Genomic DNA, 27582 nt, shown 5'->3' on the forward strand with positions numbered 1-27582 from the left:
ATCGTGGTTTAACATATAAGAGATGTCCTCTTATAGCCGAATCCTCTATTTACAACAATTCTATGTCTACAACAACTCTGGTATTGAATTGCAAGCTGCTTGGATTGGTCTACAGTATGCTATATCAGTGTTGAAATATGGTTCTTGCATCTAGGAGTTTCACCTCAACTATACGTATTAGGAGTGCAACCAATTTGCAGACTGGATTGCTGCCCATTAGGGAACTCCAACTTGGAGCACTACATTTTTCGGTGAACTTTTGCACCATGTAAGGGTTGATGGAGAGAGTTGCATATGCCAAAGAGTCCTTAAGCTTGATCCCAACCCCACCGCCATCTAAAAAAGCTTAAATGACAACTGCCTATTTAAACATGTCTTTTAGAATAACTGCAAGAGCATTATCAATTATTTCAAAGAAATTGCATGATGATTATCTATGTCAAATACTTGGGACCCGTTTGGTTCACGGGAAGGGGGTATCAAAATTGAAGAAACCATGACTTCTTATGAGTGGAGTATGTACAACATGGTGCTCAATATTTTGATCAGGAACATGATACTTAATATGGGCAGATGGAGATGTGCTTCAAGGTATCATGAACAATGGATTAAAAGCTTCCATGGTAATTAATATTCTTGTGCCAGGGACCAAACCTTATGCTCCAGAATGTCTCATATATTATAAATACAAGGAGAATTTGCAATAACTGTCTACCGGCCTACATAGAGCACTTGATCACATTTTGAATAACTAGTTATTTAGATGCGTAGTTCTAGCTATAGCTATAGGCCAACTGAGAATGAAAGGACTGCTCAACTACATTCCCTATAATCAAGATTTATAAACAGAGAAATTGGATGTTATTGCAATAGGCCAATCAGAAATAAACTCATGATGTTGGTTTTTTTTCATTAATGCATTCTAGTTCCCACGTCCAAAAGAAATATTCATCTTATTAAAAGATAATATCAACACAAGACCTTAAGTGATCCAGATAGGTTGAAGTGCTTACCTAAAAAGAGAGAGTGGAATGAGAAAGATGAGAACTTTAAATTTTTAATATAGACTTCCTGGGAAATAGTGGATGACAAGAACTTGTATATGGAGGAGTGTACCACTATCATCATCACCACCAACAACAACATTAGAAAATGATCTCTTTCTATAAAAAAAAGGTAAAAATTTGTAATAATTACAATTCATTGATCAAAAATCTCGTCACTAAATGCGGATCATAACTCATTCGAGATAGAAAGGACCATTCAATCATTCATTCAGAAATAGTGTGATGCAGGATAAATGACTGTTACTTATTTAGATTAGATTTATATAATCAAAGGAAATATATGCCCACCAAGATGAACTTCTTGTTCTTGTCATTGCCAATATTTATATATGTGCTTCACAATCTATGAACATATAAAATCACTAGAAATTTAGACTAGTAAAATATTAAGAAATTTGTTTGACAATGTTAGGAATGAGCATTATAGAAAATCTTGGGATTGCAACAATGACCGACTACAGTATGGCACGTGCAATGCATGTTTTTTCTTGATTTTTAAATGATTAATCTATCTAAATAGATAGATAATAATACCAAAGCAAGGATTCGACCTTCCCCCTGATGTTTAATGGCCATACACTAACCAATATGGGATGAGAAATACAGAGTGTGCGGGATGAGGAAACATAGGGCTGAGAAATGCAGATGTTCAGAAAAATTTTGGCTGAAGAGCAGTGGATTCTTGGATTTGAACAGAGTTGGCAGATTGAGCCCCATCCAACCAGTAATGACGACATTTATTGCTCACCCAACCTGGGGGAGGTGAGAGGCATGACATGTTTAGTTGCTATGGGAGTGATCTATTATCCACTCACACCTTAGCTAATGTAGGTTGGTTGCTCGTTGGCCAATTCCATCTCAGGAGAAAAAGATACAAGAGCAAATGCTTTGTTCTATCCTGTGACAAAAGTGGGGAGTGAAAGGAATGTTCATTTCGTGAGAAAGGCGTTGAAAGAATAAAGGGAATGGTCAATGAAATATGATCCATAGACCTTGTCTGCATAGGTAGGACCAAGATCATTAGTTATGGTTATAGAACACTCCATGGCACAAATTCTCATTGCACACTCTCACCTAGATTGACAAGAGAGTCAGGGCAATCTGAACTTGCATTAGTAGATCATAGTATCTCCAACATACAATGTTTTTGAGAATTCATGGTACAGTGTTTGTGATGTGTATTTTTTGATATAACCAGTCTGTTGTCCAAACAAATTGCACATATAATACAGAAGTTCAAAAGCCGCCACAGGGTTTTTTGCAGCCTCTCCTTAGAAATTTACATTGCCATTACCAAGTCACCAATTTCAAGTGCTGTCAATCATGAACCTCTACAAACTGGCTTTATGTCTGCTGTTGTCCATGACGCACCACTACAGTCAGAAATCTTAGATAGCTTAGCATGCAAAGCAGTAGAGATTATTTGAAAAATAAAAGAATTTATTAAAAGTGCTTGGGAGAAGTATATCAAAAGGAACAGACATTAATAACATACAAAGAAGCTGTATGCTGACCATGGCAATCAAATTCCAACAGCATCAAGAAGCTCAGAGTGTTGTGAAACAGATACCAAAGAATTGGCAACTATAGCGCCACTAGCTGCCACTGCTGGAACTCCAATTCCTGGAAAAGTTGAATCGCCGCAACAAAAGAGCTGTGGGATGGGTGTTGAATGACCAGGAAACGTGGCTTCTCCAGCTTTTATAGCTGGGCCATATGTTCCTCTATTCCTTCTAAGGAACCTCTGGTGAGTAAGTGGCGTTCCTACCAATTTCACATCACAATTTTCACGACTAAATCCAGGACCCAGAGCACGTTCAACAGCTCTCCACATTACCTGAGACCAAAAGAACCATTCACAGCTTAAGGAAACAAAGAAGATGGATTGATTTCAGCTGGACTAAATATTTTAAACAAGAAGATCAGTCACAAAAGTTCTAAAGCAGTTTATGTCTCAAGTCAACCATGGAAACCTTAAACTTCCCTGTTTACCTAATCTAGTGAAATTCATCTTGCAAGTAAAGAATCACCATCAAAGTATGTGAAGTTGGCAAGGAAGCTTATGCTATAGGAAGTCGAAGGGATGAGTAACAAATTAAACTCAACTGTCAGGCTTTTTACAGCTATAAATGTGTTACCTATAAACAGAACAAACAGATTAAAAAACATAATGACAGACAGAAATACAATGCCTTCAAGGTCAGCTATTTGAGTGGTTTAGAAAATTCTAATACTTCTTGACCTTAAAGTGATTATAGAAGTAACAGAAAAATGAAGTAATGATCTAGGATCAAATATCTATACCTCTGATCGTTCTGCTTTGAGTCCTCGATACTCTGCACTTCTACGATCAAGCCCTTCCCACAAGCCAAATGGTTCTGTTCCTGGAGTATAAGCATGCAAAACATGTTTCCCCGGGGGTGCCAAGTCTTTACCGAGCACACTAGGTACAGAAATTAAGACAACATTCTGATCAGCATCTACACCCCTGCTCCAATCATTAACAACTATGTGATGGATTCCCAGGCCTTCCAGGATGTCCTGTCAACTACATGTGATTAGTTGCTTTGCAGGAGAACCAAATAAAGCCAAAGATGCAGAAAAGTTAAAAAGACGTATTCAATTGTGTAAATCTCTTGCAGAGGGGAACAGAAGCTCTTTGTTAAATGGATAGCAAGAAGGATGTCCAGCATTGAAAGTTGAAACACAATCTTTGTGAACTTTTGCAGGGAACAGAAATGCCATCTAATGACCCATCAAATTTGCTCTTTTATTTTTCAGAAAATTTTGGTAAGGAGATTATCTTATTAAAAAGACAACTAGCTTTTTATTTCAATGTTAAGACACGATGGAAAATGCTATCAAGTAGCATTAGTTGGCTAGTACTTTGCTGTACAATGGTGAATCGAAAAGACTATTTGGGTCAGTCATCCTCTACGAAGAAATTGCATCAATTTTTGCTTCTCCAGTAAAATACTCAGAAATGGAAAAAAATCACTTACTTATGCATAATGTAGTTTCAAACACAAAGGAAAGGAATTTCAGCTGACCTGTGAATCAAAACCCAAGTGGAGATGCATAAATGATTCACATTGTGGGGTTTCTTTAACTTTAGTTTGGTAAGATTTTGGGATGGCATCTGCTGGTAGCAAATTCAAAGTGTCCCACATAGATGCATTGCTTACAACAGCTTTCTTGGCACGTACAATCTACATAAAAGATCAACGCCAATGAACTAGTCAGCAGCTACCATTCCCAGAAATTGCATAAAACCCAAATGAAAAGCCTAGGTGCAGACAATTAAGGGAAACATATATGACGAACACTTACCTGTCCACTCCTTAACTTGACGCCAATAGCTCGACCATTTTCAACCAGAATATTTTCAACATGAGTACCCAATGCAAGCCTTCCACCAAATTTTTGCATTCCTCGCACAAGAGCATCTACTACTGCCCCACTTCCATGAAGAGGATATTCAAGCAAGCACCCTGGTTTATACCATTCTGCAAACATATAAACCTGAGAAGTGCAACGGAGTACAATGAAAATAAAAAGCATGAGTCTACAAATAAAAAGTAAAATGCAAACGCATAACATGGCTAGCAATCATGATTATATAAGATAATTAGGGCCTTCTGGAGTCAAAAACCAGTAGATATCAACATGTAAATAACAAATAAATAAAGAAATAAATAATATTGATTGATAATAACTTGGCTTATATTATTTGGACACTCTAATCTTACCTGATGATTGTTTTTAGAACTGAAGAAAACCAAATTTTAATCAACATCTTTTTTACAAAAAAGAAACTGTCTAGTTATCACCCATATGTCAACACTAATTGAGTTCAATATAACACAATATAGTAAACATAATCAAACTTCCATAAAGTTGTTCTAGATATGTGTGATTTCAAAAGTCAATAGTTCATGCCTTTGTTTTGCTAATTGTTTGCTAGTGACATGTAATTTATACTACTAGCTACCATATTCTTCTAGGAATGGTACACCCACCCCACTCAGTCACAACCACATCCAGACTTGCTTCCACATACTACAGACTAAGGATTTAAACATTGAAGTACAGACTCATACCAGTCACCAGCTGATAAGATACATACCTCAATAGGAGGCTGAAACAGCGTTAGTTGTTTTCAGTACGAATGAGCAAAACAATAAAGAAAAAGGTTTACCAAGCAGTGCAAGTTAAATATGACTTGATACAGAATGATTCGGGGCAGAACGCCTCAATACAACATGATACAGGACAACTCAGCCTGGTTTGCTAAAATTGGGGTGTGCAAGGGTTTCCTATGCCGGACCCTGGCCAGTGACAGCAGTTTTCAATCCTCAACTGATCTCCAACGAACATTTTTTATTGCTACAAATTTTTGCAATAACTCAATCAGATTTTATTGCCTTGTCCATTTTTGAACTTATCCATCATATAGTAGTTAACATACAGCCACTACTTTCATTTAGAATGTTGAAGGCTATAACTGAAAAATTGGGAGCTTCCTTGGCATTATCACTTCTGGAATCTTTCACTATCATCTTTCCTGTCCCCACATCACTCTTAATAGAGGTTAAGTAGGCCTCATATTACAATCATGTTAGATCCTATGAAGTTTTGAGAAAAGCCAAGGTTTTTGCATGACAATCTTACTGTTAATGAAGGAAAAATTGGGGGAAAAATCAGCACATAGGTTCTGAAAGACCATAGATAATAACTGAAGAATTGAGTTTACCATTTCCGCCGTGAGTGTCCCATTAGATTTGACCCCTGCAAGTAGAAAGCACAACAGGTCCACCCAATTACGAATAAAAGGGTTTTTCAGCTCCAGTGAATCAATAATCTCTGAGAAGGGTCTCAACAGCTTAGTAGCACCTAGAGCTCCTTGAGGTCCTATTTGGATAAATGATTTCAATAAAGATGGAGCATATCTAGCTGCTGCTGTCGAGAGAACACCCCAATCCCCTCGAATAGAAAGAGGAGGAAGAGCTGTTGCAGCAGCCGACATTGGCAGAACCACATCCTGTTGACTAATTCCATTTCTTATTTGAAATATGTATGATGAAACAAAATTTGTTGGAAAACATAATTATTGGCATTCAAGTAACAAAAGCATGTTGAGACAAATTAACAAAACTTGATTCATGCAGTTCTATCATCATTCTTAAGCAGGCAATTAATATGACAGATAAAACAAAAGGATATACAGATATATGATATACACGTGCTCGCACAAGAACAGATACTCAAACACATACAATACACATACATGCGTGCATATGTACATGCATTGTATGGATGAAGTTGCTTATGTATGCATTTACATAAAAATGTACAATTTATGTATTTATGTGCAACCATCTAGAATTTTACTTATTTGATGAATGCAGCTGGTGATGCCGAACAGCAGGGGAAGAGAAGAGAGAAGAAAAAATAGAGACTGAGAGAGGAGGAAGGAGGAAGAAAGAACTAGGCTTCGCACCTAGCCCTGCTAAGGGTCTCTCACCAGAGCTAAAAGAAAAGAATTACAATTTCATTCATAGCATACCCTAAACGGTGTACGGTCCAACATATTTATAAGACCCAGAAAATGCAAAAAATCCTTAAAAGAAACTAATCTCACAAAAACCCTTAGAGATGACAAAATACCAAAATAAGCCCTAAAGGCTGTCAAATAACAAAATACCCTAATAAGTCCAAATAACATAAAATCACCCCAAAATAAAATCAAATTGGTTGGACCATCCTCCTGTGGCGACCGTAGACCCGAGTGAAATGAAATCAAACTGGTTGGACCATCCTCCTGCGGCGACCATAGACCCGAGTGACGGATGACTTGGCACTGATGTCCACACCAGCTCTCCCCAGGTGGAAAGAAATCGACCTTGACGAGCGCAACTCGGTGTAGCTCTGGTAGAACTCCAATAGGTCCGGGTTAACCCGTTGAAACTTCTCACACATGATCCAAATAGAGTCGAACTCTGGTCATCCTCGCCAACAAACCAAGAAGCACTGGATGCCTCCATCACTGGTAAAAACTATCTAATCGTCTAAAATAGCATCAACATGCTCTTTTTGTGCTCGGTGGAGAGGTAAAGGAATCGAAGCTGGTATGGGATCAGTAATAGGGGAATCATCAGGCTCAGGAGGGGGCTCAGCAAAAGGGTCATCGAAGATTGTCGGTAGGCCCTTGTAAGCAACCAAATCTTCAACATTAAAAGTTGGGCTAGTACCAAAATCAGATGGGAGGTCAATGACATAGGCATTAGTGCCAACCCTGTACAACACCCTGAATGGCCCAGTACTACGAGACTGTAATTTCTTAACGATTCCAGAAGAAAAGTGCTCAGGCTGAATACGAATCATTATACAATCCCTAGTTTGAAATTTCTTAGAACGCCTGTGGGAATCAGCTTGCATTTTATAGGGAGCATTACTAGCATGAATGCACTTGTGAATTTTCTGATGCAACTCATGAATATTTTGTGAAAATGCATGTGCAAACTTGGGAATCCTAACTTGGGGAGGCATGGGTAAGAGATATGGAGGTTTCCTAGCTTACAACCATGCACTACCTCAAATGGACTCCTACCTATGGACCTGTTGACTAAATTATGGGGGTGAATTTCTTGGACAAATAGAGTGGACGCCAAAGATTCGTTGAACACATTTCGCTCAAATTCAGCGAGACGCAGGATGTGGAGAACCTTGTCCTTTGACACTTCGCATTTCTTGTTCTTATCAGGTGCCTCGGGCTGCAACGGATTGAGTTTAATTGTTTTGCCCTCGAACACAAAAGAACAAGAGTTGGATCGACCATAGATGGTGACATCAAAGTCGAACAGCCAAAATCTTCCGAAAATTAGATGTCCTACATCCATCGAAATTACATCACACCATATGGCGTCTTTGTAAGAAAGGATGTGAATGGGCACAAGACATCTTTTTTTGATGTGCATAGAAGTTGTGTCAATCTAAGAGACCTTATATGGTTGTGGCTGGGGAACGAGAGTCAAACCCAAGCGGAAGACGATGTTGAAGGATATTGCATTAATGCAACTCCCGCTATTGATGACGACCTTACAATCTCTCTCTGCACTTAATATAAGTATGAAAAATCGAGGTTCTTGTTCAATCATCAGTTTCTTTGGGTTGTGCGAGGGCACATCTGACTGCACTCATGATGGACTGGTCAAACTCTCTCTCTCTCTAAAGGTGCAAATGATATAGATGTAGTGAGGATGCATTCTAGGATATCAGGTCCTTCATCACACTCTTCATCAATGTCCTGAATGTCATCAATGTTTGGTTCATAGACTTGCTCCTTCAAGTCATCTGTATCACCTCTCTGCTTTTGCTAATCAATAACTAAAGATTTATTAGCGCATTGGGAGGCAGCGTGACCGAACCCTGGCATTTATAGCACTAATTCTGGAATTTGGTTTTGGAGGCTCACCAAGGACTCCCTTGCCTCATCGATGTTTGGTTCATAGACTTGCTCCTCCAAGTCATCTGTATCACCTCTCTGCTTTTGCTAATCAATAACTAAAGATTTATTAGCACATTGGGAGGCAGCGTGACCGAAACCCTAGCATTTATAGTACTGAATTCTGAAATTTGGTTTTGGAGGCTCACCAAGGACTCCCTTGCCTTTGGTGTCTCGGCTAAAGATAGGGGCAGCAGGAGAGGGTCGAGGGGTAGAGAAGCCCACAGAAGGTATGGGCCCCGAAGAATTAGTACCCGTGGAAGTGCCCCAAATGTCAAAGCACCTCACAAACATAGACTTGGAGACCTGCTCATAGTTTTGTACGAATGTATAAGCCTGATCTAACATGGACACTTCTCGAAGGACAAGTTCTCTTCTAAGTTCATCATTGAGACCTCTTCGAAACCGGCTTAGGACCATTCTCTCATCCTCAATCACATTACATCGCATCATGTATTCATCAAATTGGGCAATGTAGTCAGTAGCTGATCGGGTGCCTTGCCTTAAGTTATTCCATCGGTCAAGGAGATCATCTTGGTAGCTAAGAGACAAGTATTTTTTTCTTAAGTTTTTCTTTCATTTCTATCCAGTTAGTTATAGCAGGTTGACGTCTCCTAGCCAGAAGTTGTTCCGTGTTTTGCTAGAAAAATCTAGCTCGACCGATGAGCTTCATTCTGACGAACTGGACCTTCTTTTTTTCAAACAAATTATACCACTTAAGAAAATGGTCCATTTCGTGTAACCAGTCTGAGAAGACCTTTGGATCAAAGCGACCATCAAAGGTGGGGCTTCAACCCGAATGCCTTTCATCACATCTTCATCATGGTCACAAGGCTCTCTAGATTCTACATTGTGGCGATAACCCCTATTGCCATTAGGGAATGGCACCGATCCTCTTTGACTAGGGTAGGTTAGAGGGCGGCCTAAGAAGGAATTAGGGTTAAGGTGGCCCTGTCGCACAAATCCTAGATGGTCTAGTATTTCGTCCTCGATCTCTGGGCCCTTCAAATAGGAGGAACTACCTTCTTTGAATTCCATAATCCTCTGAAGGAAAGCCTCAATTGAGTCTAATTGTGCGTCGGCCTAGGTGGACATTGTGGTCAAGTCTTGGACAGCCTTTAGCAAGGCTTCGATCTTGGGATCCATGGCAAGTAGGGAATCTAACAGGGAGACAACACAACCACTACAAACGTGCATATAATGAGGGTGCAAAGTTGTGCATGGCCCTACAATACTAAGACAGTGGTGGTTCCTAGGCAGACCTAATGCATGAAAATGATGCCTAGAGTGCAATGTATATGCTCAATATAAACGAAAAGCTAATCCATAGCAAATGAAATCAAGAAGAGGATCACGTAATAAATGCAAGAAAGTAATTGCAGTCAAATAGTGTCAGTATTTCGTGTATTGCAGGGTATCACAGAGCCTCGAAGATCTTCCAAAGATTAAGCAGCCCTACAATTAATAGCAAAAAGGGGCCACTACAAGGGTGTCTCAGGTTGTTTGGGGCGTGTGTGTTAAATGCACAGTAAAAAAAAGTCAATAGAGCACACAAGAGTTCATTGATGCTGAATTTAGACGAACAAATAAATTTTCTAGGAAGAGGAGGATCTAACCTAGGCTGGGGTAACAATCAGAAGCATAGTCGCAGCAAGTAGGCTCGTCAAATGGCTCAAATCGGATCTAATCACAGCAACTCAGCAAGCCTGATCTCAGCAACTCGTTGGGCCTTCGATTTAGAAGGGGCGGAGCCAGGTAGGGTGGTGGAACTGTCGAGTCTACAATTGAAAAGAAGGGGCAGAAGTATGGATGGCCTGATGGGCCTAATGGAAGTGGCGGGTGGGGGATGCCTGATGGGCCTGAATAAAAGGGGAAGGGGCGGGCCTGCTAAGAGGTTATGGGGTGGGCCTGTGACAGTGTGAGGGGGGGTTTGTTGCATGGTGTGGGCCTAATAAGAGGGGTGTGCAGTGTGGGCCTAACGAGAGGGGGCAGGATCAGAAGGTGTGAGAGGGGGGCGGGACCGAGTGTGGTGGTGGCATGCAGTGGTTTCACTGTCGAAACACTCGAAGAGACGAGAAGAGGGAGGGAGAGTTGGGGATGGGATAAGGGCAATAGGAAGGGGTCGAGGGGTAAAGGAGCTCACAGAAGGTCTGGGCCTCGAAGAATTAGTACCCTTGGAAGTGCCCCGAGTCTCAGAACACCTCACAAACATGGACTTGGAGACCTGCTCATAATTTTGTACGAATGTATAAGCCTGGTCTTACGTAGACACTTCTCGAAGGACAAGTTCTCTCCTGAGTTCATCATTGAGACCTCTTCGGAACCGGCTTACGAACATCCTCTCATCCTCAATCACATTACATCGCATCATGTATTCATCAAATTGGGCAATATAGTCAACAGCTGATTGGGTGCCTTGTCTTAAGTTATTCCATCGGTCAAGGAGATCATCCTGGTAGCTAAAAGGCAAGTATTTTTTTAAGTTTTTCTTTCATTTCTATCCAATCAGTTATGGCGGATTGACGTCTCCTAGCTAGGAGTTGTTCAGTGTTTTGCCAAAAAACCTAGCTCGATCGATGAGCTTCATTCTGGCACACCGAACTTTCTTTTCTTCAGACAAATTATACCACTCGAAGAAGTCCACTTCGTGCAACCAGTCTGAGAAGACTTTTAGGTCAAGGCGACCATCAAAGGTGGGAGCTTCAACCCGGATGCCTTTCATCACATCTTCATTATGGTCACAAGGCTCTCTAGGTTCTACATTGTAGCAATAACCCCTATCAACATTAGGAAATGGCACCGGTCCTCTTTGACTAGGATAGGTTAGAGGGCGGCCTGGAAAGCGATTAGGGTCAAGGTGGCCCTGTCGCACAGATCCTATGTTGGCGCTGTGCGGAAGCATGTGGATTCCTGATATCCGCTAACCTAGGGCGTCCCCTAGGGCGTCAGGCCGCATGGGGAAAGAAGGAAGAAGAGATGAAGAATCACAATCACAAACTAGGGTTTTCGTGGAGAAGAAGAGGAAGAGAAGAGAGAACGTGGGAGAAAGTTTTCTGGCGGCTCTTATTTCTTTAGAAAATAATACAAGTGATAACCCTAAAACTGATTACATCAAGCCTTTATATAGGCTCTCAATTTTAGTCTAATCCCAAGCCAACTCAATCTCCCCCTAAGCCACATTAGAAAGCACTCAACCCAAGTCCATGACTTATATGCTCTCTTCCATTGAGTCTAAACCTAGCCCAAGAATGACTTAGACCCTTAGGAACATAAATCATGAAGTCCCTAAGCCAGTCAAAGATCAAAAAATTTCCATCATTGATTGAATGGCACGCCTGGCACGGCGTTGGAGTCGACCCCTGCAGATCAGTGGTCGACCCCAATACTTCAGGGGTCGACCCCCTCACAGACAGGGGTCGACCCCTCCTTCACTGGGGTCGACCCCTTCCTGAGACGACAGAAAACAGCTCTCTGTCGTCTCCCTGTGACTTCCTGAGGTCGACCCTTCCTTGACTGTTAGGGGTCGACCCCACCTGAGACCGACAGAGAAGTGCTCTCTGTCGTCTCCATATGACTTCTTGGGGTCGACCCTTCCTTCACTGGGGTCAACCCCAGCTCTTCATGGGTCGACCCCAACTTTCCATGAGTCGACCCCAGCCTTGCAGAAACTAAATTTTGAGCTGGTTTTTCTTTGGATGCGCCACACATGAGCCTACAATCTCCACTTTGGCGCTCCAAAGCCTCTGTAAGCTTCTCATGGTCCATCAATCCCATCAGCGTCACACACCTAAGGAAGCCATCCCTTGGAAGAGTCTTGGTCAGTGTATCTGCCTGGTTCTCCTTCGTATGAACTTTGGCTAGCTCCACTTCACGTTCTTCCACCAACTCCCTAATCCTGTGGTATCTGATGTCAATATGTTTGGTCCTCGCATGATAGACCGAGTTCTGAACCAAACATAATGCACTCTAGCTATCACATTGCACCCTGACAGCTTCCTGTGCAAATCTCATTTCCAATGCCAATCCTTTCAACCATAGAGCTTCCTTGGCAGCTTCCGTGATGCCAATATACTCTGCTTCCGTTGTAGACAATGCCGTGATTGGTTGCAAGCTTGATCTCCATGACACTGGACCTCCATTCAAACAAAACACATAACCTGTGGTAGAACGTCGTGTGTCCATATCTCCTCCGTAATCAGCATCCACAAAACCAATCATCCGGCTCTAGTTCTCCTTGGTCATGTTGGAATTCTTCTCCTTGCTACCTTCCTGTCCATAGCAAATACCAACTCCAACTGTGCCCACCAAGTATCTAAAAACACCTTTCAGTGCTCTCCAATGCTCCTTGCTAGGGTTAGCCATGAACCTGCTGACTTGGCTAACTGCATGTGCAAGATCTGGTAACAGACCATGGCATACATCAAACTCCCAACTCCTGAAGCATATGGAATGCTCTTCATCTCCTCAGCTTCCGCCTCAGTCTGTGGTGACATTGTCTTCGAAAAACTGACATGACCGACTATTGGTAATGCCGCCGGTTTCGCTCCATCCATGCCATATCTCCGCAATACCTTTCTGATGTAACCTCCCTGAGATAAATGCAGCACCTTCTTGGTTCCATCCCTGAGAATCTCCATGCCTAGAATCTTCGTGGCTGGACCCAAATCCTTCATCTTAAATTTCCGAGATAAGGCTACCTTTAAGTCTTTCACAATTCCTCTACTCTTGCAAGCAATCAGCATGTCATCTACATACAAGAGTAGATATAATCTAGACTCATCCTCAAGAGTCTTCACATAGACACAAGGGTCATACTCACATCTGGTCATGCCAATGCTCCTCACATATGTGTCGAACCGCAAGTACCATTGCCTTGATGATTGCTTCAACCCATAGAGTGATCTCTGCAGCAAACAAACCTTTCCTTCTGACCCTGGCTCACCAAACCCCTTTGGCTGCTCCATATAAATCTTCTCCTCCAAATTTTCATGGAGGAAAGCTGTTTTAACATCCATTTGCTCCAACTCCAAATTCTGAATGGCAACAATGCTCAACAGCATCTGAATAGAAGTATGTCGAACAACTGGGGAGAATACTTCATTATAATCAATGCCCTCCTTCTGGGAGTATCCCTTAGCCACTAACCTGGCCTTGTATCTGATGCCTTCTCTATCTGAAAGTCCTTTGCATTAGAACACCCACTTGCTTCCAATGGGTTTCTTTCCACTTGGCAACTGCACCAACCGCCAAGTCTAATTTTTCTGAAGAGACTGCATCTTCTCTGCCATAGCTTGGACCCACCTATCGCTATCCTAGCGTGCCAGTGCCTCCTCATAGGTCTCCGGGTCTCCATCACAACAACCAATGCATAAGACATGGTTTCGCCAAAACCATACCTCTCCGGCTGCTTCACAATCCGCTTAGGCTTGTGCAGTGTGACTCCGATGCTTCTGCTGGGATATTGTTCCTTCCTTTGCACATCTCGTCTCCAAGTTAGCATCTCGCTCCTCTCCACATGTGGAGGCACCTTTGACTGGTGCTCCACCTAAATTTCATGTCCTTCTGGTGCACTTGCAAAAGGTAAAACTGAATAAGAAGTTAGTTGTCCAACCCTGTCTTGTTGGTTCTCCCCCCCGCTCTTCTTTCACCCTTTGCATCTTTAGGACTCAATTCTCATCAAAGACCACATCCCTACTGATAGTAGTCTTCTTCTCCAAGGGATCCCACAGCCGATAACCCTTGACTCCACGCGGATATCCTATGAACACCATCTTTCGTGACTTGGCATCCAACTTGCTCCGCTCACTGGGATCAATGTGCACAAATGCCGTCCACCCAAATACTCTAAGATGGCCAACCTCCACCTTTCCAGACCATAGCTTCTCTGGAACCCTTCCATCTAGCTTTGTATGAGGAGATCAATTCACCAAGTAGCAGGCTATGTCTACTGTGTCCACCCAAAACACCTTGGGAAGCCCTGCCTGCAATCTCATACATCTAGCTTTTTCCATGAGAGTCCTGTTTATCCTTTCGGCCACCCCATTCTGTTGAGGAGTCTTCCTCACTGAAAATTGCCTCTTGGTCCCACAATCTTCGCAAAATTTCAGAAACTCCTTACTTAGAGAAGACCTCTGACTTTTTCCTCAAGAAGTACAACCAAACTCTTCTTGAAAAGTCATCAATAAGAGTTAGAAAATATCTTGCCCCATTCCTGGCTATAACCGGGGCCGGTCCCCAAACATCCGTGTGCACTAGCTCCAGGGGACCACCGCTGCGTGTAGTACTGGTAGAAAACTTCACCCTGGTGTTGCTTCCCTAACTGGCAAGGCTCACACACCTCTGGAACTCCTCCATCCAGATCTGATATCAGTCCATCTTTGCTCAGCATCTTCATACCACGATCTCCCATGTGACCCAAGCGGTAATGCCACAAACAATATGCTTCCTGCTGGCCCTGTGCCACTGCTGCTGTTTCGGATCCCCCACACACCACGGACCCTTCCATTCTGTACAAATTATTCTCCAACCTCCTCCCTTCATCACAACTATGGCTCATGTGGATATATTCAAAATACCACTCCTGGAACGGCAACTAAAGTTGTAACCATTCTTCTCCAAGTAGCCAAGTGACACTAGATTCTTTTTCAGATTCGGGGACGTGCTTTACATTGGTAAAAGTCCGCACCATCCCATCAAACATCCTCACCTTGATAGGTCCCAATGCCAGCCACCTTGCAAGGATGATCATCTCCTAATGTCACACTCCCCTCATCGATTTTGGTGTATGTAGCAAACCAAGACCGATTTGGTGTGTAGTGATGAGAGCAAGCTGAATCCATTGTCCAGATATTCGTGTTGTTCCTGTGATCATCTGAAACTACCAAAAGGTCATCCTCCACCTTGAGATCAGCCACGGCACTAACTGAATCCTTGCCATTCTTCTCTCCCTGAAGCTTCTTCCAAAGCGGACAATTCTGCTTCAAGTGTCCTGCTTCATTGCACTTATAGCATCTGAACTCTTTCTTGCCCTTCTTGGACTTTGATTGTCCCCTTTGCTTGCTCCATTCCTTCCCTCTCCCAGGCCTCTCTCCGACAGTAAGACCTTCCTGAGGAACTCCATCCTTTATCAATCTTTCTCTTTGCTCATTGGACCTTAGCACAGGAAATTATGTCTTCATAATTCAGCGTCTCCTTCCCATACAGCAAAGTAGTAACCAAAGGATCATAAGAACCAGGCAGCGAGCAAAGCAAGAGTAGAGATCTATTCTCCTCTTCCATCTTCACCCCAAGGGTCTGCAAGTCATTGCAAACCTGGTCAAACCTCTGAATATGAAGAACAATATCTCCACCTTCATGCATCGAAGGCTGTACAATTGTTTCTTCAACATCAACTTGTTGCACATATTCTTCCCCATATACATGGTATGCAACTTTGTCCATAATCCCTTGGGTGTCTTCTCCTCTAGGACGCTGTACAAGGCTGAATCCGCTAAGCATCCTCTGATGGCAGCGCAAGCCCTTTTCTCCAAAGAAAACCATTCCTTCTCTGTCATACCCTCCGGCCTGTCCTCCAAGACCGAATCCAGATAGTTCTGCACCAAGAGATCCTCCACCCGGACCTTCCACATAGAGAAGCTTTCCTTTCCATTAAACTTCTCAAACTCCACCTTCATATTATTGTTCATGGTTGGCCAGACCACAATCACAAATAAACACAAATCTGATTTGAGAAATCACCTTGAAGGGAGATAAGCGGACTGCTTTCCTCTTGATGTCTTTCCTTCGTTTCTTCTTTCCTACGCCAAAACCTGGCTCTGATACCAATTGTTGGCGCTGTGGGGAAGCATGTGGATCCCTGATATCCGCTAACCTAGGATGTCCCCTAGGACGCCAGGCCGCGTGGGGAAAGAAGGAAGAAGAGATGAAGAATCACAATCACAAAACTAGGGTTTTCGTGGAGAAGAAGAGGAAGAGGAGAGAACGTGGGAGAAGTTTTCTGGCGGCTCTTATTTCTTCAGGAAATAATACAAGTGATAACCCTAAAACTGATTACATCAAGCCTTTATATAGGCTCTCAATTTTAGTCTAATCCCAAGCCCAACTCAATCTCCCCCTAAGCCACATTAGAAAGCACTCAACCCAAGTCCATGACTTATATGCTCTCTTCCATTGAGTCTAAACCTAGCCCAAGAATGACTTAGACCCTTAGGAACATAAATCATGAAGTCCCTAAGCCAGTCAAAGATCAAAAATTCCCATCATTGATTGAATGCACGCCTTGGCACGGCGTTGGAGTCGACCCCTGCAGATCAGGGGTCGACCCCCTCACAGACAGGGGTCGACCCCTCCTTCACTGGGGTCGACCCCAAGGGTCGACCCCTTCCTGAAACGATAGAAAACAGCACTCTTTCGTCTCCCTGTGACTTCCTGGGGTCGACCCTTCCTTCACTGGGGTCGACCCCAGACTGGTTAGGGGCCCCTGACTGTTAGGGGTCGACCCCACCTGAGATCGACAGAGAAGTGCTCTCTGTCGTCTCCCTATGACTTCTTTGGGGTCGACCCTTCCTTCACTAGGGTCAACCCCAGCTCTTCATGGGTCGACCCTTCCTTCACTAGGGTCAACCCCAGCTCTTCATGGGTCGACCCCAGCTTTCCATGAGTCGACCCCAGCCTTGCAGAAACTGAATTTTGAGCTGGTTTTCCTTTGGATGCGCCACACATGAGCCTACATCCTAGATGGTTCTAGGATTTCGTCCTCGATCTCTAAGCCTTCTAAATGGGAGGAACTACCTTCTTTAGATCCCAATAATCCTCTGAAGGAAATCTAATCGGGCGTTGGCCTGGGTGGACACTGTGGTCAAGTCTTTGGACAGCCTTTTAGCAAGGCTTCAAAGTTGGGATCCATGGTAAGTTGGGATTCTAACTGGGAGACAACACGACCACTACGAACATGCAATATAATGAGTGTGCCAAAGTTGTGTGTGGCCCTACAATACTAAGACAGTCGGTAGTTCGCTAGACAGACCTAATGCATGAAAATGATGCCTAGAGCGCAATGTATATGCTCAATATAAACAGAAAGCTAATCCATAGCCAAATGAAAACAAGAAGAGGATCACATAATAAATGCAAGAAAGTAATTGCAGTCAAATAGTGACAGTATTTCTGTGTTGCAGGGTATCATGGAGCCTCGAAGAACTTCCAAAGATTAGGCAGCCCTACAATTAATGACAAAAAGGGGCCACTACAAGGGTTTCTCAGGTTGTTTGAGGCATGTGTGTTGAATTCACGTAGAAAAATCAATAGAGCACACAAGAGTTCATCGATGCTGAATTTAGACGAATAAATAGATTTTTCATGAATATAGGGATCTGACCTGGGCTGGGGCGACAATCAGAAGCGCGGGTCGCAGCAAGTGGGCTCATCGAAATGGCTCAAGATCGGGTCTGATCACAGCAACTCAACAGGCCTGATCTCGGCAACTCGTTGGGCCTTCGGTTTAGAAGAATGGGGCAAAGCCAGGTAAGGTGGTGGGCCCTATCAGGCCTGCCAATTGAAAAGAAGGGGTGGAAGTATGGATGGCCTGATGGACCTAATGGAAGTGGCGGGCGAGGGGTGCCAGATGGGCCTAAATAAAAGGGGAAGGGGCAGGCCTGCTAAGAGGTTATGGGTGGGCCCGTGACGGTTGTGAAGGGGGGTTTGTTGCTTGGTGTGGGCCTGATGAGAGGGGTGTGCATATGGGCCTAATGAGAGGGGGTGGGATTGGAAGGCGTGAGAGGGGGTGGGACCGAGTGTGGTGGTGGCTGCATAGTTTCACTGTCGAACCTCAAGAGAACGAGAAGAGGAATCGAAGGGAGAGTTGGGGATGGCGAGATGCCGTGATGAGTGATCGCAAAAGAAGAGAGTAGTAGGAGGGAAGAGGAGGGAAAGGAGAAGAAGAGGAAGGAACCGGCAGCGGGAGTTCGGCGACGGCCTAATGAATAGAAAAGAGGGAGGGTTGTTGCGGTGGAGGCTTTGAGGGAGCGTTGGGTGGGTGGGTTCGACGCCTTAACCCTTTAAGGGGAAGGGAGAGAGTTTTGGGAGGAAGCGATAGGGATCGGTCCGTGGAGCGGCGAGCGAAGGGGGTTGTGTCCCTCCATCCAACACCGAAGATGGGGAGAACCGGCGTTAGTCACGCAGATCACAGCATCAGCAAATGCAACGAAGGCAGAAGCGACGCCTGCAGTGGAGGTCTTGGGGAAGAAGGTGAGTGTACTCTTTTTTTTCTTTCTTTCTTTTTTTCTTTTTTTAAACTCAGATCCCGATAGGGTTCAGGTTAATGGGCACAACCCGCTCCGGTAACCCATTACGCGCCCGATACAGATTTTTTTTAAATCAAACCCAAAAGGATTCAGGCTAACGGGCACAACCCGACCCGATAAACCATTACGTACCTCTTTGTGGGTTGTTGCAGGTGGTTACGCCGGCTTCCGCAGCAACTGGCACGTGGGCGCCGGCCGCGGTGAGGACGATGGGGCGCTCGGGAGAGGGACAACGGTGTTCCTCTTCTCGGATCCGAACGACGGACGCCGCTAGGGGAAGGGTTTTCCCCTTCCTTTCATCGGGAGCCACCGCAGGAAACCCGGGAACACAGGAGGCGTCGCGTCCAGTCGCCGACCGCCTCAGGGGTTCCTTTTCCTTCTCGTGCACCGTCGGAAGGAGAGGATGCACACAAGGTTGGGGACTTCAGCTCGAAAAAAGAATCGGGGACCGTTTCTCGGTTGGGGAAGGAGATGCCCAACGCTTTCCTTGTGTGAAGCCTGAGCCCACGAGAAAGCTAAGGCCCACAGCAACTCAAAGTTTTTTTTTGTGAAGCCGAGCTCTGATACCAATGCTTGATGCTGGGACAGCAAGGAAAGAGAAGAAATCACACCTAGCCCTGCTCGGGATTTCACATCAGAGCTAAAAGAAAGAATCATAATTTTATTCATAGCATACCTTTAAACGGTTGTACAGATCCAACATATTTATAAGACCCTGAAAAATGCTAAAGACCCCTAAAAGAACTAAACTCACAAAGACCCTAAGAGATGACAAAATACCAAAAATAAATCCTAAAGACTGTCAAATAACAAAATACCCTAATAAGCCCCAAATAACATAAAATCACCCCATGGCTGGACCATCCTCCTACAGCGACCATAGACCCGAGTGAAATAAAATCAAATTGGCTGGACCATCCTCCTACGGGCGACCATAGACCGAGTGAAATAAAATCAAACTGATTGGAGTATTGGACTATCCTCCTACGACGACCGTAGACCTGAGTGACAGATGATTGGCACTGTGTGTCCGCATCAGCTGGATATGGTTGTGGCTAATAGGCACAACACATAGATGATGATGTAATTAAAAGGTTTTAATTTTACTTCCCAATGGCATCCACAAAAAAACAAACAATAAAATTTTTTTGCTTCATATTGAAAGGGCCAAAGTTTTGTTGGCAACTATACAAAATAACAAAGTTGTGCTTGAGATAACATTCTCCGTTCATTGCATGAAATGTTCCCAAGTTGGTGAGATGAATGTTTGTGCTCATACATGAGGTGCACATAATGCATGCAAGTATGCATGTGTGTGTGAGAGAGAAAAAAAGCATAAATTATGCCCAAAAAGGTAATTCATATAATTTATCATTTACTGAACTACTTTAATCCATTTGTAAGTTGGAAAATTGTGATGGCCCGATCAAGGTCTGGTCCACTTAACCGGCCTAACTTGGCTTGGCCAAGCCCAAGCTTCCATCGAAAAAGAAAAAAAAAGAAGCGATTGAAACAGGGGATCACGATCCCTTATTCCAAGCAGCCTAAACGGCCACCGTTGAGGTGTGGCCGAGGGAGGCGCAGCCGGTGCAAACGGCCGCCAGCCATTGGAGACTGTTGCAACTGGCGAACAGTCGGCCGGTGCCGCTGTTCGTCCGAGTTTATCCCTCTCCTACGGCTTGTATATAAACCCCTCTTCTCCTCGATTCGATCTATCGCCACTCACCACCCCGCCTTCTCCCTCCCTCCTAGGGGTGGCATCGGGTCGGGTCAAGCATAAACAGGTCGGGTCAAATACAGGTCGGATTAGAAAACCATAAATCTGAACCCGACCTGTTTATTAAACGGGTCAGGAATTGCAAACCTGAATCTGACCTGTTTATTAAACAGGTAACCCGATCCGACCCGTTTAACCTGTTTAATAAACAGGTAACCTGTTTATCCAACCCGACCCGACCTGTTTAGACCTGTTTAACCTGTTTAGACCTGTTTAACATGTTTAACCCGTTTAACCCGTTTAACCTGTCCAACAGTTAAACGGGTTAAACGGTTTAACGGATCAGACATTTAAAACCCGTATCCGATCCAATTAATAAACAGGTTAAATGGGTCGACCTGTTTACGATCCGAACCTGTTTAGGCCAAACCCAACCTGTTTATGGCGGGTCGAACACGGATCGGGTTGGCGGGTCGGGTCATATTTTGCCACCCCTACTCCCTCCTTCCTCCCTGGTGGCCAGCATGCCACCCCGATCGACCGTCACCACCAAAACCTCCTTCCTTCTCTCTTTAGATCTTGGTTGCTTTCCTCCTCTATTCCGAGAACTATCTCCTCTCTCATCGGGATACGCCGGAAATCGCCACCGCCAGCCGAAGAACACCTCCTCCACCCCTTGTCAATGAGTCCTCTTCCCCCGTCGAAGCTCCCTTGGGCCATGGGGGTTGCCACCAAGGCAGCTGGGGGCGCTGCCCCTCTCCCTTTCTTTCTCTATTTTGGCAGAAACATCCCTTTCCTCGGCCACACCGCCGCTCTCCACCACCCGCCATCGCCGCCTCGACTGCCGCCTTATCAAACCGCCCTGATCAGCCAAGTCCTCCTTCATTTGTTCATAAGGTTGAGGATTTAGGTCTTAGTAGAAGAAAGAAAAAGAAAAGTTGAGAGAAAGCCAATCCCTCTCTCTAATCTCCCTGTTTCTCTTTCTTTGATTTCTTCTCCCTCTCCTTGTCTTATGAGCCCTGATAGGGGGTCTTGGCCTCCTCAATGAACAATTCTGGTCGACCCTTGGTAAAAAAGGGATCTTGAATCTTGCTTGTTGTTGTGCAGTGTGTTGGCCCTCACCTTGATCCTTGCGAGCAACACTGGACTTTATCATCACTAATATCTATTATGTTACCTGTACTCTAGTCTGATTCTTATTTCATGAGTTGATCCGAGTAAGTGGTAGAAGGGATTTGAGGGACCTAGAGATAGACCCTTGGTGGACGCCGAGTCTAGGGTTACTAGTCCACTGTTTGATTTTTTTGTAATAATCGAGTTTATTTTGTAGGGAGGAGAGTCATCTGCAGAAGAAAGTTCTGATCAGCGGTAGCTCTACACCCCAGCTCGTAGATCGTGAAGTAGGTCAGTGATTGCTGTGTTTAATCGATCTTCAATAGAGGTAAGAATCTCTATACTTGGTCACCAATATAAATATATATACATGTTTATTGATTTGCTACCGTTGGATTTGCATCATAAGATTAAAGCGTAAGATTTGCATCGAGATATTTACATCGATAGATTTGTTTGGTGTGTGATAGTATGTGGACAAAGATATCGTTGAATTTGAGAGAAATGCACTGTGTTAAGTGAAAACTAATTTGACAAGAGTAAAATGTAAATCAGACGGATAAAATATAACTTGAACCAACCTCGTCATGAGATAGCCTCCACGAGCTTATGCGTAGGATAGCCTCTACGGGCTTACACGTGGAATAGCCTCCACGAGTTTATGCATGGGATAGCCTCCACGGCAAGGTACGGACCGGTTCAGCCCGTACCGTACCAGTGCCGCCCGTGACCGGGTACAGTACAGCCTTGAAAATGGTTCGCACTCGTAGGGAGAAGAGGAAGAGGAAGAAGAGAAAAGAAGAGGAAGAAAGAGGAAGAAAGAGGAGAAAAGAAGAGGAAGAAGAAGAGAGAGGAGAAGAAGAGAAAAAAAGTACCGGTTCGCAGTTCGCGGATTACCCCCTCCTGATCAGTTCCTTATTTCCTTCCTGCTCGCAGGAGAAAGGGCAAGAGAGGAGAAGAAAGGAGGAGAGCGGAGAAGGCGAGAAGGAGAGAAGTTCGGGAAGGAGGAGAGAAGGACAAGAAAAAGGAAAAAAAAAAAGAAAAAAAAGTCCGCACGCGATACCCCGCGCTAGGAACCGCGCCCGCGGGGCACGCTACCCGCGCGGGATGCCCTACTGGGCCATTAACGCGAACCTCTGTGCGCGTGTCCGCACGTTGGCGTTTTTTTTTTTCCTTGCCGCGCGTCCGCTCCATCGATTTTTCTTGGCTGATTCGGCACCGGTTGAAACCGGTGCCAAACCGGTACCGGTGCCAACCGGTACGTCGATACGGTCGATATGGCAGACCTTGCTCCACGGATTTACACGAACGATTTTGTTTAGCAGTCTTGGACTGGGTCATGATCTTGGTTTGCCCAAAACCAAAAAATATTGCTATGAAATTTGAAAATCAAGTTAATGAGAAACGAATGGCATGACATAAAAAAATTGTTGGTTAAATTTGAGATATATATATGTATATATATATATATATGCTTTTTTGATAAGATGGCTTATGTGCATGTTATTTGTATGAGCTTTCCGAGTAATATATAGTATTCATTTTATCCAATATTATTCATTGATTTTTTCTTATTACTTATGGTGTAGCGATTCGAAATCTTACTGGGCTGGAAAAGCTCATATTCTTCTTTGTATTTTTTTCAGTCACAAAAAGTTATAGTTTCGGGTAGGAGGGACGTTGAGTTTGCCACAACTAGTAGTTAGTTAGCTAGTTATCTCCTTTATTTTTGCTGATATCGATGGACATCTGAAACTTTGTAATTAAACTAGTTGATTATTTGAGGTTAGTGGTTTTATTGGATGATTTGATTTTATTTGTTGGTATTTATGTGGATATTGTTCATCTGTCCTAGATATTTCCTAGGGCCCTGCCCTAGGAGTGTGCGGCCATGTCACGTGGCCGACTCGAGTGGCGGGTTCGAGGCATGACAGAAATTAACATCATTTGTGAAGATCATGATAACATAAAATATATGTACGTTAAAACTTAGCATATCAATTCATTGGGAGCTATGGAGCTCAAATAATCAAAAAGAAAAGTTTAAGAAGAGATAAGGTAGAAGTCCACACTCCATGAGAAATAAATAGAGATTCAGTTAGGGAAGAAAAATAATATATTCAAAGGCTCCTTTCATACTCACAAGAAGCTTTTTCCACTCACGGACAGCTTCAAGACCTACATACTTCTCAAGGTCCTGTAAGAAATCACTTAGAAGAAATTAGTGCATGCTAAAGACATAATGTTACCAAGAGTAAAACTATAGGAGTTCAAGTATGATTAAGCAAAACTTATCACCAAGAAATTTATCATAGGAAGCTTCATTCGAAGAAAAAAAATTAAAGCATACTTTCTAAATCATAAACTTATCTTCTTTCATTGGAAGGCCAAGTTCATTGGATACAAATAATTTTACTGAATGAACAATGGCAAGCCTTCCATGCTAGTTTGTAAAATTATTTAAAAAAGAAGAAAACAATGCCTCAGAATTGGCAAGAAGCTGATAAATTGATTAGCGAACATATCATAGGTATTAGTTTACTTTGGTCAAAGCTGTTACTTCATCCTATTTGTTTGATAGTCAAACTAATAAAATTAAGCACAAATCATCAAAAACATAGACAAGTGGGTTGAAATTAAGTAATACTTACCACTTGCCACAGTATTAATATATACTACAATATATCACAATATGCTCTGTTTTAATCACTTCTAAGAACTTTAGGATGTATAGCTACTACGGTTCATACTCATACATTCTACGAGATGAGCTAGCTATGAATGCTAGCTCCCAAATTTTTCTGAAAGTCCAAATGTCCAATATTTTACTGGTATGCCTATATATGCATAAATTATTTTTTCATTATTTGGATCATTTAAAGTCTTACAGTCCAGAATTCTAGAAAGGACTGCTAGATATATAACAAGATGGCACTTTATCTTCTCTGCTTAACTGCCTCTTTATTCATTCATCTCCATCTTTTGCTTACACAAATGACCTAAAGCTAGTGTATATAGTCATATTTTCAAAATTAGATTTAAAAACATATAACAGGCTAATCTATACATAAAATGACACATACTAAAGTACATAAATATGCACATGCATGTGTAAGCAAGCAAGAAATAGAGAGAGAGGAGCGATAGAGAGAGATGGGCTGGGCTATACACTTTGTTTGAGAACTTTTGCAATGGAACTAGTGATTTTTCAGCTATAGATGTGCTCAGAAAGTAATTAACATTTCTCATAAAATTTTCCCCCCTCTTTTGCTCCTTTTGTTATCTATGCTCATGAATTTTAATCCATTTAATAACTTCCATTTATTATCCAGATTTGTATGTTTTCGCCTTAACTTGGAACAATACAACCACATACTGCATCTACGTTATTCCTAACACTTAAAGTCTAAACTACTCCCATGGTGATTCTTCTATTTTATATGTCAAATTAGTCATTTTCACTTCATTGCACAATGTATGCTATATAACATAAACCTAAATTTCATGCTAGCATTCTAGAGTAAGCAAAAGTAAATTTCGGCATATGCAATGCACATGGCAGAGCTGAAAAGGAGAATTTGATGGATGGTTGTGATCCCATGTATCGAGATTATTTACAGTAGATTTCATAAATATAACCTCATCATTAGTTTGTATACATAATACACATTTCTAACCATTTACTAAACATGCATGTTCTTTTTTTTTTTTTTTTTTTTTTGGGGGGGGGGGGGTGCGGCGGGTGGGGGGATTTACTAGCAAAAGGGCTCTTGTAATGAAATGTAGAGATCGTTGGCTCTTGTTAGACTTGCATATCTCGCTAATACTTGCAAGAGAAATGGGAAGTTAAGCTAGCCCAAAGGAGTCTGCATTCTATTCTATATTTTATACATAATTGACGGGCGATATATTATTTAGACACCAGACAAAGTCCAAATTAACACCATTTTATGGAGGCTACTCAACGCCATTTCCCATAACATTTTGCTTTCTTACATTTGCATATAAATCATTTTAGATGGTTATATTTATGACAAACACAATTTTTTGCTCAAAATATCATCTTTAATCATCTATTAGGATTAACCTAGGATGTTGGCATAATCTCAAATGCAAAGAACTATTCAATAATGACTTTGTCTGATAGAGGAAAGTGTGACACCCTATAACAACTCAAGACCTCACCCAAAAAGGCTAGCCAGCAGGTATTACTTAGGATTCTTGGTCCTGTTTAAATACCCAATATCTATCTAGTGCGTAGCCGATATGGGACTAATACATGTCCGCATGAGTCATCACACACCCAATCTTATGTCACTATGTAAAATTCCTCTATCATAAATCATATTTGGCCTAATTCGCCTAAATAATATCATCCATATACTAAACACATGCCCACATGGGTCCTCACATACTCCTCTGATTTGAGCCCTAGCATCCTTATCATGCTAAAAATCTAAATCCAATCACAAACACCACTATTAGCACGTGGTCAACCCCAATGGACCTATTTGAGTCCATAAAGACTATCAGCTGAGTTCACAAAAATTTTATTTGTAACAACATAAGACCTGACCTAAAAGGCTAGCTAGAAAGTATTATGTAGGTCCCTTAGCTTTGTATAAGTACCCAAGATCTATTCAGTGTATAGCCGATATGGGACTACTACATGCCCGTATGAGTCCTCACACACCCAATCTTATGTCACTATGTAAAATTCCTCTGTGATAATTCATATTTTGGCCTAATTCACCTAAATAATATCATCCATATACTACTCCCCCCATCCCCCACCTCCAACCACCACCTCTCTCCTTCATAAAAAAGGACCACCTAACTCATATGCTTACACTCATACACACAACACACACCGTAAGAAGAAAACCTATAATCTATTTTATATGGCAGATGACACTTCCATTTCTTACATGACATGCAGATCTACATGGTGCAGTTGTAGATTGAATGGGATTTTTCCAATAAATGATATCTGAATCCTGGAAAAAGACACAAAGAATAAATCTTGTAACAATCATAACATATGCATGCATGCATATATACAAATATACACACATAGAACAAAATATATATATATATATATATCTATTTTATACAGCAGATGATGCTTCCATTTCTTACGTGATCTGCAGATCTACATGTTGCAATTATAGACTGAACAAGGTCTTTCTAATAATGATTTCTGAATCTTGGAAACGGACACAAAGAAAATTATTGTAGCAATCATTACATAAATTGTGTTATCCTACAGCTCAGCTTATATCAGGAATAAATGTTGCTAAAGTTTTCTCACATAATTCTATATTGTTTACAGCCAGTAGAAGATTGAAAAAATTACCATAAAAGAGGGGGGAGTGCTAAGCTTTGGATGAGCTTCTCTTTTGAGAAAATAAAAGGCAATAAGGTGAAGAACATTGAGTACTGCACTATCACCTTGAGAAACTCTGTGGGGCCTATTCGTGACAAGAACTCGCCTTCAGGTATGTACACCATCCATGAGTCATAGGATGCACACGGAACTGACTCACCCAATGCATCAAGAACCTAAGATTCATGAGAAAAATATCATTTTCAAATGGAAGATAAGTTATAGATTCATTACGCAAGACAGAATCCAGAAACTGTCCAACAGCAATGTCCTAACAAAGACGGTGTACAAAATGAACATGCAATTCATATAATTTGAGTTCAGAGATGAGCAAGAAAGAAAGCACACCGATAAAATAATTGAAAAATGCCCAAAAAATATTGATTCATAAAGAAAACATGTTCTAAAATAAATAAATAAAAGGATATCATGGACATATATGATAATTTGAATAATTTTTTGTCAAATAATATCTTATAATATATATATATAGC

At 42.4% G+C, this 27582-nt stretch overlaps 1 protein-coding gene across 5 annotated transcripts; it reads right to left on the reverse strand.

Annotated features, from left to right (window-relative positions):
- Nucleotides 1–2155: 2155 nt before the first annotated feature.
- LOC103717253 (prolycopene isomerase, chloroplastic) lies at nucleotides 2156–27296 on the reverse strand. 5 transcript variants are annotated; one of them, XM_039122309.1, is made up of 8 exons: nucleotides 27154–27296; nucleotides 23846–23899; nucleotides 5821–6108; nucleotides 4398–4589; nucleotides 4118–4276; nucleotides 3372–3608; nucleotides 2563–2904; nucleotides 2156–2440 (listed from the first exon to the last, which is right to left on the reverse strand). In XM_039122309.1, the coding sequence occupies exons 1-7, from the start codon at nucleotides 27211–27213 to the stop codon at nucleotides 2590–2592; spliced, it is 1305 nt and encodes a 434-aa protein (XP_038978237.1). In that variant the 5' UTR covers nucleotides 27214–27296; the 3' UTR covers nucleotides 2156–2440; nucleotides 2563–2589. The 5 variants fall into 5 exon arrangements, with proteins under 5 accessions (XP_038978237.1, XP_038978236.1, XP_038978238.1 ...); XM_039122308.1 differs by having other exon boundaries at nucleotides 2582–2904; nucleotides 27154–27295; XM_039122310.1 differs by having other exon boundaries at nucleotides 2582–2904; nucleotides 27059–27164.
- Nucleotides 27297–27582: the final 286 nt, after the last annotated feature.

The sequence above is a fragment of the Phoenix dactylifera genome, unplaced genomic scaffold (genome assembly GCF_009389715.1).
Source record: "Phoenix dactylifera cultivar Barhee BC4 unplaced genomic scaffold, palm_55x_up_171113_PBpolish2nd_filt_p 001463F, whole genome shotgun sequence".
NCBI classification, from domain to species: domain Eukaryota; kingdom Viridiplantae; phylum Streptophyta; class Magnoliopsida; order Arecales; family Arecaceae; genus Phoenix; species Phoenix dactylifera.